Here is a 15,179-nt window from a genome sequence, read left to right as displayed (position 1 = left end):
AAAAAAAAAAAAAATTAATAAATAAATAATTGGTTTACACAAAATTAAGCAGCAAAAACTGTTTTCAGTATTAGAACTGTTATAAATAATTGAACACCAATAATAACTGAGCACCATATCAGAATATTACAATGATTTCTGGAAGATCATTCAGCTTTAGTATCACAGGAATAAGTTACATTTTAAAATATATTAAAATAGACAACACTTCTCTTAAATTGTAATAATATTTCACAATATTACTGTTTGCAGCCTTGGTAAGCATAACAGACTTATTAAAAACTTAAAACATTAAGGAAATCTTATTTATTTAAAACTTAAAGGTTAGTTCACCTAAAAAATGACATTTCTGTCATTAATTACTCACCCTCATGTTGTTCCAAACCCATAATACCTTCGTTCATCTTCGGAACACAAATTATGATATTTTTGATGAAATCCGAGAGGTATATTCTTGTCCATAGACAGCAATATAATCACCACTTTCAAAGTCCAGAAAGGTGCTAAAGACAGTGGTTCAACCTTAATATTAAGTGACGAGAATACTTTGTGTGCAAAAACGAAACAAAAATAATGACTTTATTCAACAATCTCTTCTCTTCCCTGTCATTATCCTTACGTAGTAGCCGAGGTAAGCGCAGTGAAGGATTCCATGTTTACGTACGAATGCCAGTTTAGTATTGGCCAAAAATGCACACGTGTGATGCTGACGCAGGAGCCGGCCAATAATGAGTCGCGTTCTGAAGTAGAACCTGGAAGCGCTGGACGTAAACAACGTATGAAAATGAAACAGAAGAGAAGATATTGTTCAATAAAGTCGTTTTTTTTTTTTTTTTTTTTTTTTGCGCACAAAAAGTATTCTCGTCGCTTCATCACATTAAGGTTGAACCGCTGCAGTCACGTCGACCGTTTTAACGATGTCTTTAGTATCTTTCTGGACCTTGACAGTGGTGATTATATTGCTGTCTATGGACGAGTCATGTACCTCTCAGATTTCATCAAAAATATCTTAATTTGTGTTCTGAAGATGAACGAAGGTCTTACGGGTGTGGAACGACATGAGGGTGAGTAATTAATGACAGAAATTTCATTTTTGGGTAAACTAACCCTTTAATTCATGATTCTTTTTAGCAGAGTCACTACTTTTAAACTAAAGGATGTGCATTATACGCCACAATTCTGCATTTGCTAACAGTATTTGGCAGAAAGTTACGCCACATCCAGGTATCCTCATATGGATGTGAAGCAAAACTAACCATGTTTACTGACTTTTACAGGCAAGGTTAGTGAGACGTTCTAGCGCTGTACTCTCATGTTGACGTGTAAAATGCATTTAAAATAACATGTAAAATTGTGTATTTGGTTTCTGCACAACAGCACCTTACACATCCATTGCAAATGAATTAGTGTGGAATAGATCTGTGCGGACTGTTACACTCTCACCTGTGACCAGCTCCCCTCCTCTGACTGGGACTTCTGCGGAGGCACAAGGAAGTGACCGTATCAGCGCTACGTCTGCAAATTGTTGCTTAACTCTATGTACGTCTGTTTGCTTTTCAAAGCACACACATACTTACTTTTATAATCATAAGTTGCAAACGATCACCCAATCGTACATGCTAATGCATCAGTTGCATCTGGCAGGTTTAAACATTATTGAACGTGTAACACACACAACAGCACACACGGTAGATGAAACTATAAGAATGTAACAAACATGTCCTTGACCTCATCTCTCTGCATGCAAATGCAATAAAACATCACACGCGAACTACATCAGATACACAACGTGCATTCATCTGACACGTGTCGTGAGCGTTTCCATTCCAGACTCGTGTTCTCAGTGATCGTTATGCTGATGAGGGTGAACCGTGATGATTGTATGAGGCTCAATGGACAATAACAAGGCTAGTTTTATTCTCCTTTGATTGATTACATTGAATATGAGAGCGTCACATCCGTTCAGCCTCGCTTTTCTCAGAGCTGTTCTATAGGAAATTAGGGCCTCTATCGCTGCTGGTTCACCCATCTAAAGATTGTTAGCGCTGGATGTGATTGATGGCAGCACATATGAGCTGATTATGGAAGCACAAATGCATTCAGACATGAACTGATGAAATCTTCCTCTGCCCAGTTAAAAACCAGAGCTTGGAGTCGACATGAATCCCCATTCGCAAATCATTTTACTTCCTTAATTTGATGTATTTCCACTTTTGAAGTGGGTCAAAGTCACCCTCGAGAGCACCTTGACTTATCCGTAACACTCTTTTTCTGTTGTTGTATGCCATTATTGCGGCTTGAATCGAGCACAATAACACCAGGAACGTGTACTACGAAAGTAAATGATGCTCATTTCGATTTCATGTCGACTTCCGTGCTCTATCCTGATTCTGTTAAACAAAAACATTAGCAAAAAGTGTAGGAGTAAGCAAAGGGCTTTTTTTGTGTTAGACAGTTGAAAAGGATGAGGTGACTGACCGTTTTCGAGGGGGCGGCAAGGGTCTCCATTTCCTCGTGGGTTACCCACACATTACCCGACGGCTATGTGGGCGGCCCCGGAGATGAATCCGACAGGAAGGGCAAGCAGTGTTAAAGAAGAAGAGCAGCAGCACTGTAAGCCAATAGTGTTACAGCATCACAGTCAGATCATTAGCAAGACCCGCCCACAGAGTCAAAGGCCTGAGATACACATACACAGCACATGCACAATGAACGCACAAACGCACGTCAGGGGGAGACAAAACATCGTTCTATCTGACAGGACGGGAACCGCTGAAGACGACAACTGCGTTTAACATGCAAAATTAGCTGATGCCTCAAGTCTTGTGCGCACTGCGCAATTTCCTTTTCATTTTTTGGCTTGTGAGCTTGTTATTGTCTGAGCCCGTTGAGCACTTCTGTAAAAGTCAACGTGGCCTGTGTAACTTCAACAGTCTAATATACATCTTAGGACAATCGCGTCACAAAATTACAATCAAAAAAATAAAGAAAACAAACCATCTTTTACCATATGATTATGAACTATGCTTCAGATGGCCAGTTGTGGACAAAATCGAACAGTGGGCACCAGACTTTGTGTATTTAGTAGTTTTTCAGGAGATGCTTTAAGAAGGACTGCATAAAAAATAAAAAAAAAACTTAAATAAACTGCAGTTTGACTGCTGGGATGTGTGTGTGTCAGTCTGCGAACGTCTACAGTCACAGATCAGCTGTCACAGTCGATGCAAAACACTATTACCATGACAACAGTAAAAAATTAAGCTGCAAATGGGTTAAAAATAACTGAGAATAAGGATGCTATGGTGATGAACCAGTGTGGCCCAGTATTTGCTGAACATCTGATGATGAAATATGGGGGGTGGGGTGGGGGTGTGGGGGTTAATGTTGTGTGTTATTGTAAAGAAAGCAAATAAACAAAGTGTGTGTGCGCACTCACGGTTCTAGATGTAGGGGGAGCCGAGGGGCTGGTGAGCGAGACCATCTCCTGGATGGCCAGACGCAGTTTGAGGCGGTGCAGTGGGTTGCTGATGCCGATCTCTCTCTGGATCTCGGTGTCCGACAGGGCAGACATGATGGCGCCGCTTTTTACGTTGGCACGACACGCTGCGACGTACCATGCCGGCATCCCCAGCCACAGCTTTGAACACACACAGTGTAAAATGATTAAACATGTACAAAGTCTGCATTATAATGACTCTATTAACGTGCAGTATATTGCAAGCTTCGCCACTAGATGGCGCCATTGCCCTATGTCTAATGGTACAACGTGAACCCTCCCAGCTTCTAACCACAAACAAACCTGAATATGTTTTAGCATCAAAGGCAAATCATGCAAGCCCTACTTCATATCTAAGGCAGAAGAAGAAAATAGTCTAACAAGTTCAATAAACCACCAAAGAAATACAGAAATATTGTATGTTTAACATTATATCTTGGGAAACTCCTACATATCAGTTACAGTCTCGAAAAAAAGTTGCAGCCATGTTACTACAGCTAAATACTGCAATTGCATCATTCTAGGAGAAACTGATCTCAGCTTGTAATATGCAACTGTTGTACTGCTGAGTCAATACGGCTAAGATCTATATATATATATATATATATATTTAGATCTATATCTATCTATGTATATCTATATCTATATATATCTATATCTATTTAGCCGCCATTAAAGAGCCTTGAAAGTTAATAAAGAGCCATTAAAGTTAATAAACTTCATATCTGTGCCATTATAATATGGAAAAATACATAAATAATTCCTAGGATCCCATCCCAGGCTGTCTTTAATCACACATTTCCTCAGTGTCGTTAAGGTGAATTAATACCAGTCTCCCATATTATACTAATACATGGGTGTAATAACAATTAAAACTGGAAACTTGTAATCGTTCCCTTTTTGGAGCAACATTTATTTCTTTATAAATTAGTTTCTTTGTTTTTGGCTGCTTAGCTGTATGTATAAAACATTAACCAGATGGCAAATGGTATCTTTAAGGCTGGAGTACACTACAGGACTTTTAAAATTGTGACAGATTTTAAAACACTAGGCATCATACACTTGCTGACTTCAGTTTTTTCTCTGTAAATGGTTACAGAGAAAACTGAACATCATACTTTCAAGTCGTTACGAACACAAACATGCGCCTCATTGCTAGTAAACGCATGACAAATGAAAACAATATGTGTTTTCAATATGTGTTAAAAAAAAATCGGCACCGAAAGTAGTGTCCACTCCTCCAGACTATAAAACGGGGCAAAAGCGTTGTAGTGTATTCCAGCCTTTAGTAACTGAATGCACAAGAGGTAACGGTCAATTCTACTATGGCAGGCATTTACTTACCAACATCTGCCTTATAGAAAAACACGTAGGACTATTGGATGCACATCACATAATTAATATTCATGAGCCAAGCTGATGTGTTTATGTGCCCTGGCCACTTTTCACACACACCTAAGGCCCTGTTTACACCTGGTTTTAAGATGCGTTTTAGTCGATCGGATCACAAGTGGATGATGGAGAGACATACCCTTTTACACCTGGTATCTCTTTTGTCCTGATTTCTTCAAGGGAAGGGTCTATGGGCGGTTAAACGTATGGGCTTTTTCAGATCTTTCGATCTAATGGACAAAATAAGTTCACACAATTTACATATGAACGCTACCGGAGACGATGGAAAAACATACAGAGAGCAGCTTTCCTTTCTGCTCTGACAGCCGCAAAACCACACCGAACGTGGTGACTGTGTGTTAGAAATCAGGAATGGTGAGAGAACATTGTGCTTGGTACATTTTTTGTCTTCAAATCAAACTTGCGTCTTCAGCCAACAAAGTTTAAATCCCGTCTGGCTAGCGTGCTTCCCATAATGTTTATGCGTCGAATAGGCGGAGAGCAGGCGGTCATTAGTGGCTGTTCGAACACATTCGACCACACGAGCGTTTCCACTATGAAAGCAATCCGGTCAAGTGGACAAAAGTAGATAAGCTCAAAACGTTTTACACCCTGTTTACACCTGTATTTAGCGTCATCCACTTGTGATCCGATCGACCAAAATGCATCTTAATACCTTTTTTTTTTTTTGCAATTTGATTGGCCAAAAATTAATACTACCCACCTCCAACCACGCGACAACTGTAGGACCGTCCCACTGAGCGAAAGGTAACCCTTTTCTTCTGGCTTCTTCCAACAACTCGTGCCTAGAGAGAGAGCAGGTGGCAGAGACAAAGCGAGACAGAGAGGAAGACAGATAAGGAGAAAGACAGAACTAGCTTACAGATAATCAACTGAACAGAGAGAGAGAGAGTGGGGGGAAAGGGGCATGTAGAGAGAGAAAGTGAGATGCTTTATCTGTCTCTGCCAGGTTTCCTGTCCTTTAATGGCCACTATCTGTTTATCCGAGCAACGTGGAACACCAAATGCAAAAGTTTCTTCTTAAAATATATTATATAATAATTAGCATGTAGCATGACGAATGCTACCTTTTCATGTAATCTTTGTAAATAAGCAACACCTAAGCCAATACAATGCTTGGTTTGAGTTCACATCAGTCCATAATTTAATTTTAGGTCCGTCTCGTCTCTTAAGCACCGTTTTAGTTTCTGTTTATGAATCAAAGACAAGGTTGCGGTGGGATAAAACGAAGGAAAGAAACTAAGGGTGAAGTCGATCGTGCTGAGACTCCAACTAACTGAAAGTTCCAGTTTCTCAGATAAACATATCGTGACATTTCCTTGCTGTGTCCTGATCCTCGCCTCTAAAACCGAGAGCTTAAGGAAACTGGAATACTGTGACTTATCGAGGGAAAACAGAATCGCCTTTTCTTTTGAACCCTATTCCGTGTTTTTCTTGATAAATATTTGCGCTTTAAGACAAGGCTGCTATCGTAAACTCTCATCAGACTTTCACACAGATGCTTTTTTTTACTGCGTTCTTCAGTGGGAAATATGTTTAGCTTTTTTCAAGGTTGCCTTTTGTCGTTTACTAACTTTACAGGGGCTGAAGGACTTGTAACAGAGTGTGTCCTCAGCAATGTTCCAATATATCTCTCCTGCTAATGTCTGAACGTCACAATGTACTCGTTTCCGAGGATCCGTCATCTTGAGCCGGTTTAACTCAGATATATTCCAAGGTAAGGCTTTACGTTTGGTGGGACTGTGTTGGAATTGTGAGGGCATTTGGCTACAAAACAAGTACAGGTGAGTATTTTATGATACACGGACGTTGCGGTGGACTTTAAGGCAGAGACAGTTGGATGTTCCTCCCTCAGAGAGCAGCTTCATAATCCAACCGCATTTTTGGGGTCTACAGTAAGGCCACTTGAATGAACTGTTGGGTACAGTACTAACACATGCTGTAGTGAGTGATATGGTTCTGTCTGCAAAAAATATATCTCAAAACCGCTTACGTGACCACTGATATATTTTTTCCACCGAAATGGTGCCACCATGGTGTCTGATCCGGTTCTGTGTGTGTTTGGGGGCTTGTTTACAAGTCTTAATCCTGGTTTTGGGAACATATTTTAGCATTCCAAGTGATTCTGTTTCTTTATGCAGCTTGTTCGTACAACTAAAGCTGGTGTGTAATAAAACTATTGAATAAAAATAACGGTGATCATTTCAACATTTCAGAAATGCCAATATGAGATAAACCCTGGACAGTGTTGGGGTTAACGCATTACAAGTAACGCAAGTTACGCGATCAGATTACTTTTTTCAAGTAACTAGTAAAGTAACAGATTGCTTTTAAATTTACAACACAATATCTGAGATACTTTTTCAAATAAGTAACACAAGTTACTTTGTTTTCTCATTTATAGACTGACAACTCTCCAGAGAGAAATCGTGAGTGTCGATGCGATGTGTGCGCCGTGTGAACATGATGGTTATTCTAGACTAAATGTGAGAATACATTTACTCATTTACTTCCTCTGCGTCCTATTCTTCTGTATTCCAGAATGGTAGCACAGCTGAAAGACTTGTTTGAACTGCGCCCTCTACTGTAAAGGCTTGAATTTGCATTTCCTTCAGCCTGAGGCTTATTCGTTTGACTTTGAGTGTGAAAGCCAAAAATAAAACTTTTTGTTGTTATAAACACAAACAAACAGCCCAGATGAGAAAAAGTACGCAAAAGTAACGTAACGCATTACTTTCCATAAAAAGTAACCAAGTATAATGCAATTAGTTACTTTTTTAGGGAGTAACACAATATTGTAATACATTACTTTTAAAAGTAACTTTCCCCAACACTCACCCTGGAACATAAAAGGTACTGTTATTAACACATTTTAATCCCTTCGAAGCAAACAAGCACTTTTTTCCATGATGTTCTATTGTAGTATCAGCTATTTCAGATAAACCTGCCCCATTAAAAAAAAGACACATTACAAATAAGATTGATCATGTTACAGGACATATTGGTCCCCAGTTTTAAGTAAATGGCTCTTGGTCAGAATTATCTGCTAATGAAAGCTAATAAAGTGGACCAGATTTAACTGATGACAGTTCCATATTGTGACGTACATCCAAGTGAAACATTACTGAAAAAGGAAAACTGTAGGACAGTGGATTAAATGGAGGCAGATCTTAATGTGAGCTTTCAGTCAATTGTGGGAAGGGTTTAAGTGGACTAAATAATTGGAGAATCTGGCATACGTCAGCAGAGAGAAGTCTGTCGTTTCACTGGAAGTTTGAGTTTTTACAAATTAAAACATATGCATGGATGAATTGTTCACAACATGCATTTAGATTAGAAAATAGACTGGGTGAAAAGTCTGTCTATGCATGACTATGTGTTCCTAGTTCAAACCGGCAGGTTTAATGGGCCTAATTTTTTCAGAACCACCTTTTCGTTCATGTAAACACAAAGCACAGAACCAGATTGGGCACCGGCACCGTGTCGGTGGCGAACTATCCAGTGGCCTGTGAGCTTTCATTTCTGTGTGCTGTAAAGGCAGTAAGGCCTTCGTGGTGGTGGTGGTGGTGGTGGTGGTGGTGGTTATGATGTATCTCTCCTCATCTTTACGTGTTGGACTGCATATGTTCAGGTCCAATGTAATGCGTATGAGTGACTTCCTCTGAACATACTGTCGCTGGGGAGGGAGAGAAACAGTTATGAGAGAAAACAAAATGAAAAGAAAAAGAGAGCAGGGAAGTAGTCAATGAGTTGACAGTCCATAACCAGAGACGAGACCTGGTTATTGAATACGGCACACAATGCACACACGCACGCACGGACACGCGCACGCACACATACACGAGAGGAGAAAGGCCTCGGCATGGCAGATCGAGAACAGGTTGTTATAAAGGCACACATTCTCTCTCCAGGCAGAGATGCATCCTCTATAGAACTGCAGAGGGGGAGAATCACATTTACAGTCAAATGAAAAAGAAAGGCAGAGGCGGGGGTCTCTAGATGGACAGAAAGGAAATGCGTCGGACCCCCCTGAAGATAGACACACACTTTAGGAGCATGACGACAGACACGGACAGAGCGTCGACAGTGGAAAATGCAGCAAGTCTCAGCAACACAAACTAAACTTACCCGCTGATACAGAGTCAGATGAGGAGAAAGAGAGAGAGAGAGAGAGAAAAAAGAAAAATAGAGAAAGCGATGGGAGACAAAATTAAATGCTTGTTATTAAGCATACTGTATGTAGACTTTAGAAAAAACCTCAGCTCAGACACGTGCATTACTGTTGGGAATTTTTACACTTTGATATTGACTTATCGGTCACAATTGAACAGATCTACTCGTCTTTAAAAGGGTTTTGTTTTTTTATCATACAGCATGCAAAAAGTGTGACAGTGCAATGGAAACGGTGGAGAGTCTTCCTCGCACGGCGCCACGAAGGATGAGACCGACACGAGTCAAATTACATAAAACGGTCACATTCAACCATTAGCGTTAAGGCAAAGAAACGTGATATTCGGCAAGCATCACATGACATGCTGTAAACACAGTATGCAACAAACTCACAAGCCTGCTATGAAAGGCACATTCTCATGTTATCATACATTCTACAAATGACAATCATACAAATTCAAGACAATTACATTACTTTAGTAGTACAACAAGTGGCATATAGATAATAAGCTGTATTATTATTGTAAACTTAAAGAAATTAAATCTATACTGACCATGAAAATTCATTCTTTTTTAGATGAGCTAACATAAGGCCCGAAACATACTCTACGCAAATATGTAAATTTGTGAATGGCGGTTAGTTACGCAAGCTCAGAATCACACATTAGCCGAGTTTTTATTCAGAATTTTTTGTGCAAAAAAGTTTTAGCGCATCAAAGCGTTTTTGGTAGGTGATCGAAATGCTAATTTTCGATACATTTTTGTTTAACTTTAGAAACACTTTTATTTATCGGAACATGCTTCATTACGAAACAAAATGCAACAAAATTTTCAATGTTGCTTCAAGCGTCGTCATCTACTGTCATGGTGGATCAACAGTTTGAAGAGATTCTAGCTTCGCAACTTAGTTACGTTAGTTATACTGTCAGCACGCTTATAGTGATGGAGTATTTTATCCATCTTATAGAAAACAATTGTAGAATTCGTTTGCTTACTATAAAAGCTAGAAGTGTTTCGAGGCCTCTTGGCCTATGTGACTATAAGGGTCAGATGTGTCTGAGAAGTTAACTTGGCCACTAAGCATATTTTGTTGGTAATTTTCCACCAGACAACAGATGGCTGTGAAATGAATAAGACCATTGTTAAGGGTGTCATGTGAAGGCTTCTTGCCTCCGAGGAGTATTGACTGGTTTGATACAATGTTTCATTTGGCCCACGGGAAAAGAGTTGACCATCAATTGGCAGAAGGCCCATGAGATATTAAGTCAAAAGATGTACAGTAGTTGGCAGTCGGCCACCTTTACTAAGAAAATTATCTCTTACATAAGCAACACCTGCAGTTTAATTGGTGAAGTGACTGTGGTAAAAATGTTGGAGAGTACTTGGGAGACTCCAAGAAAAGAAAAGGAAGAGAGCACCTGTAAATGAGATCATGGAAAATAACTGTAGGGGTAGATCTCACACTGTAACAGATAAGAAAAATGTATAAAAACTGTGCCCTGGCTAGAGAGATTCAGATGTGGAGCTGGCATCTCACTTTGTTGCTTGTCAATAAAGTTAAACTTCTGGGACCTGGAACTTCGACTCTGAGAGTTTTTCTTTGAGACCAGAACTGAAGGGACACAGAGACATCAAATTTGCCGCAACAATAGCTAGCTACCTAAACAACAGTTACTTTATCGCATTACTCTATCATGAGCACTGAGGCTTGCTATCGCCAAAGTGACACAAAAACGCACACTAAAGCCTCGTTTCCACTGAAATTACCCGGAACAATTAGTCCCAGAAACTTTTTCCCCCCCAGACCTGCTGCTGTCTGCGTTTCCGTCGCGCCCAAGTCCCACCCCTGAAAGTTCCTGAACTTTGGAAAAGTACTACCTAGTGAGCAGGGGCTTTCTGAGGGGGAAATTTTTACCCGGAACTTCTTTTAGACCCTGGTCCCTGAGGTCGAAAGACACTGAGTTCCACCCCTAGTTCCTGGGGAAAGCTCCTGCGGTGGAAACGCGGCTTAAGTCTGTACAACAGGACTGTACGCTTGCAATGCGCTTGCTTACTTGCGTAAAGTATGTTTCTGGCCTAAGGCACTACAATGCATCCAGATGGGCCATATGTTCAAATATTGGTTTTTACAGGGAGGTGTGTGAAGCATAACATGGCAGTATTTGTGAGGAAGGTTGTTATGGTGTGTCAGTAATATTTAATTAGTTTTACAAGATTTGTGCCCAGGAATGAATTACCTTCATAAAAGCTTGTGTTGGGCGTATAATTTGAATTTGTCAGAGAGCGATTTATCAAATACTTACTTCTTTTTAAGCCTGCGATCTTTCTCTGCCTGTGTTCCCAGCTTTCCAACTGCAATATCCTGACCCATAAGCTCAGGATCGGATACATTCCCTACTGATGGAGAAGATCCATTAACCCATCATCTGATAATGTTAGTGTGATAATTATATTTGCATTCAACTCTAGACCACTATTTAAATCAGATTAAATCAGTATTGAAAATGACTGTATTTTCTGTGATATATCAACATCATCTCATTGAGCTTAACCTGAATTTAAACCGGATGCTCCCTTGACTGAGCTGTGTCTATGTCTGTACCTTGTCCTGGTCCCATAATCTCTTTTCCCAGCTGCCCAAGTCTGGCCTTTTCTTTCTTCCCAAACAGTCGTCCGATGGAGGACTTGATGCCTTTCTTTTTCGGCTGTTTGTGGAGGGAGTCCTGGCTGCTGGCTACACTGCTCAGAGCACTGGCCTCCGTCTCTAATGTAGCCGTCAGCCTGGAGACAGACAAACAGATCGACAGTGAGAAAATGTTGAGTTATATTTGTACACAGCACGTGTCTAGCTACTGTCTGGCGTCTTTTTGCCTTCTCACCGTGCGTCATTGTGCGAAGAAGCAGGTAGCGTGTGGGTCATGCGGACTTGGCGAGGTGTGGGAGGTGGCGAGGTCTCGCATTTGATGGTTGCCTTGTCCTCTCGGCCGTCCTCGTCCACTGCTGCGATCTGTGAGAAAAAAGAAAACTCTGATGTCTTCCAATATTGCACACCATTCCAAACTGATTTAACAATGTCTTCCTTAATGTAGTTCACCCAAAAATGAACATTTTGTCATTTACTCACTCTCATGTCGTTCCAAAACTATGACTTTTTTTCTGTGGAATATAAATGAACATATTTTAAGACATGAAATAAAATTCAATTAAATGAAAATCAATGGGCTCCAATGTTGTTTGGCTCCCAATGTTCTTCAAAATATCTTCTATTTTGTTCTGCAGAAAAAAGTAAGTCATACAGGATTGGAGCGACATGAAGGTGAGTTTTGGGTTGAAAACAGGATGTTTTATATGTATTTTTTTTTACTTATTAATAATCTACAATAATCAATGCCATCCATACACTAAAAATCATAATAATAATTAATAATTGATTACTTATATTTATAAATACATGTATGTATTAATACTTATTTACTGCAATAATTCTCAGTATTATTGTTTTATTAACCAGCACAAATATCTAAACATCCTTAAAACAATATAAATGTGCTTAAGGAGCAAAATGGTGTAGAATAATAAGACTTGTTTAATCTTAATTTGTTTAAAGTTAATTTGCCAGTGAGGCAAGAATAAACCTCATTATTTTTTGTTATACTTATTCATTCCAAATCAACACCCTTTTGAACTACAGCCAATACATTTCAGTCCCAACTCATGAATTTGAAATGGAACTCATTTTTAAATTCAAATTTTTTGCCCAACGCTGATGTCCTCTATAATGCCTATGAAAATAATCATGGCAAATACACTGAGCTCTTTTGTGAAGGGACTTTTAAGTAGTACCTTTCTCCTGTGTTTCCGCAAGTCACTGGGCTGCAGAACAGAAAACAAAAAATGTTAACAGGTTACTGCCTGTTAATGGACTCCATAGTCATAAAGCATTCAAAACAACTCAACGTGTTGATAAAGAAACTGCAGAGAAAATACTAGAAAAGTATTAGTACTGTTTCATTTGTGGATTAACCAGCACTACAATTTGCATGAAAAAAACGCCCCAAAGATGTTAAAGTAATGTGGATTAAATTAAACAAATATTCTTAAAGAGGTCATATACGTTTTTTATTATTTCCAACATGGGGGAAACAAACCAAACAGAGTCATAATTTAATTTCAATATTTTTCCATCTACGGTCAGCACTGCTGATATCTAAAAATGTCAAAGAAAATGTACTGTAAATCCTCATGATAGGACAGAGATATGGTTGAGCTTGTATACCAGTGTCATGACCCCCATGCGCTCCATGTCGCGGGCCGGGCTGCGCGGGGTGAGTTTGGGGGTGGAGTGTCCGCTGGGAGGTGAGGAGGAGGCGAGGGAGGATGCGGTGGCCGAGGCAGTGATGGAAGCTCCGGGATGGTGCACCCGCGCCAGGTTCAGCCCCTCCAGGCTCACGCTGGCCACGCGGTTCTCTATTTCCTCTGCCCTCAGTTCTGTCGACTCCTTCTCTTCTTGGATCAGCCTGGAGAAACGAGAAAAAGAGTTTAGCTCAAGCCCACAGTGAGTTAGGGATAATTTGATGATAAACTACTAGCATTTTGATTTACGACATTACTGGAGTTCTAAGCTTGCTGGGTGAAAATTTTTGGCAACAAGACTACAAACACTGTAGATAAAACATCTAATTATTCCCTTACTACAATGGATAGTGCCAAATGAAAAGCTTTGTACTTTGAACATAGAAAAAGACTAAATAAATGCAATAAGCTCAGAGAGAGACAGAAATAATAAAAGGCTTGTGCTTTACTGGTCAAAGACTGATGTGGTTGGTTTCAGTGAACGCTTGAGGACACAAACCCACAACACTCAAAGATCACAAACTGCAGTTTACTGCACTAACATTCAACAGCTCTTGTAGTGGATGTTTTTCATGAGTTTAGATTATTGAATACCTTGTAAAGCAACCATCGATTGGGCTGCAAACAATTAAACTTTAACCATTTGTCAAGCATTTAACATGTTTACAGTCGGTTGTAAGACATTCAATGGTTTCGTGTCTTTTAGCCCAAAAGCACAAACGCCAAAGCTGGTGCTTTATCAAAAGTGGACCACTACTGGGAGGAGTGAAAAAACAGCGCACAGGGAGACAATATTTCTTCCTGTGGTAATCAAAACAACTTGCACACATTAGAAGCACAGTTTAATGGTACAGTGAGCTGGATTTGTATGCTGGTAATCAAATAAAGTTAGACACACATACTATATTGTACATTATATATGGGGTTGTGTTTTTTGTATCTTGATGAAACTTACATTAAGGGGGCTTCCTGACCACAAATAAATGTGGAAAATAACAGGACAGAGAACCATCTAAAAAATTCAAACTTGTGTGCAGCAAGTAGCTCTTAGCGAATTTAAAATAACCTTCGAAACACAAAATCCAACTAAAGTTCCATAAAAAAGGCTGAAGAAAGAATTGCCGTCTGTTCTGGCTTTTTCAAATATTAATCACACATATTGGACAAAATTCAAATTAGATCTCAATGAAATCTACAGGCCTGTGTTGGTTTATTTGTTAGTACTTGAGTTGGAGTCATACAACCTTAGGTGCAAGTGCACATCCAGTCAGGCCTAATGGTCACCAATATGTGAGGGAGATCGATGGACAGGACAGCGATGCCAGACAGGTGATAGTGGTGTGATATTGAGAAGGCATACAGTATGGCTACTCCCAGAAATTATGGAAATCAGGAACCGCAGAAACAGCTGTTACCTTTCACTCAACCTCTCTTGTTCAGTAACTACTGGACAGCCTACAGGAGAAATCCTGAGCTTTAGCTGATATTTAAGTCAGCATATACACCGCCTGAAGGCACAACTCGGCTTTCTGCAGCACCTTTTATTGTTTTTAATTCATTCTAGGACTTGCACGTAACAGAATCCTGATTCTGAGTTTCTGTTGAAATGTACAAGTTTTAATAAATTTGACTGTAAAAAAAAAAAGCAAAAGGATTACCTAGGGAGTTGAAGGTTGTATGTAGGCTATGGAGGGAAGAGTGAATGATAAATTCTTATAGGACACATAGGTGACAAGTTCAATTCCCT

General features: G+C 39.7%; 1 protein-coding gene across 15 annotated transcripts in view; it reads right to left on the bottom strand.

Annotated features, from left to right (window-relative positions):
- The window catches only part of ppfia2 (PTPRF interacting protein alpha 2), a 188,186-nt gene that overhangs the window by 13,673 nt on the left and 159,334 nt on the right, over window positions 1-15,179 (bottom strand). For 6 of the 15 annotated variants that reach the window (XM_051890693.1, XM_051890702.1, XM_051890699.1 and 3 more), the window contains 10 exons: window positions 13,356-13,596; window positions 12,923-12,952; window positions 11,959-12,086; window positions 11,682-11,860; window positions 11,383-11,476; window positions 9,038-9,052; window positions 5,613-5,694; window positions 3,437-3,637; window positions 2,479-2,541; window positions 1,444-1,476 (listed from right to left, as the gene is read on the bottom strand). In XM_051890693.1, the coding sequence (XP_051746653.1) occupies window positions 1,444-1,476; window positions 2,479-2,541; window positions 3,437-3,637; window positions 5,613-5,694; window positions 9,038-9,052; window positions 11,383-11,476; window positions 11,682-11,860; window positions 11,959-12,086; window positions 12,923-12,952; window positions 13,356-13,596 (1,066 nt within the window). The remainder of the gene's footprint in view (window positions 1-1,443; window positions 1,477-2,478; window positions 2,542-3,436; window positions 3,638-5,612; window positions 5,695-9,037; window positions 9,053-11,382; window positions 11,477-11,681; window positions 11,861-11,958; window positions 12,087-12,922; window positions 12,953-13,355; window positions 13,597-15,179) is intronic. The other 9 variants (XM_051890696.1, XM_051890701.1, XM_051890706.1 and 6 more) reach the window with 3 other exon arrangements.

The sequence above is a fragment of the Ctenopharyngodon idella genome, chromosome 4, assembly GCF_019924925.1.
Source record: "Ctenopharyngodon idella isolate HZGC_01 chromosome 4, HZGC01, whole genome shotgun sequence".
NCBI classification, from domain to species: domain Eukaryota; kingdom Metazoa; phylum Chordata; class Actinopteri; order Cypriniformes; family Xenocyprididae; genus Ctenopharyngodon; species Ctenopharyngodon idella.
Note: the sequence above shows the minus strand (reverse complement) of the source record. Positions and strands in the feature narration are given on the sequence as shown.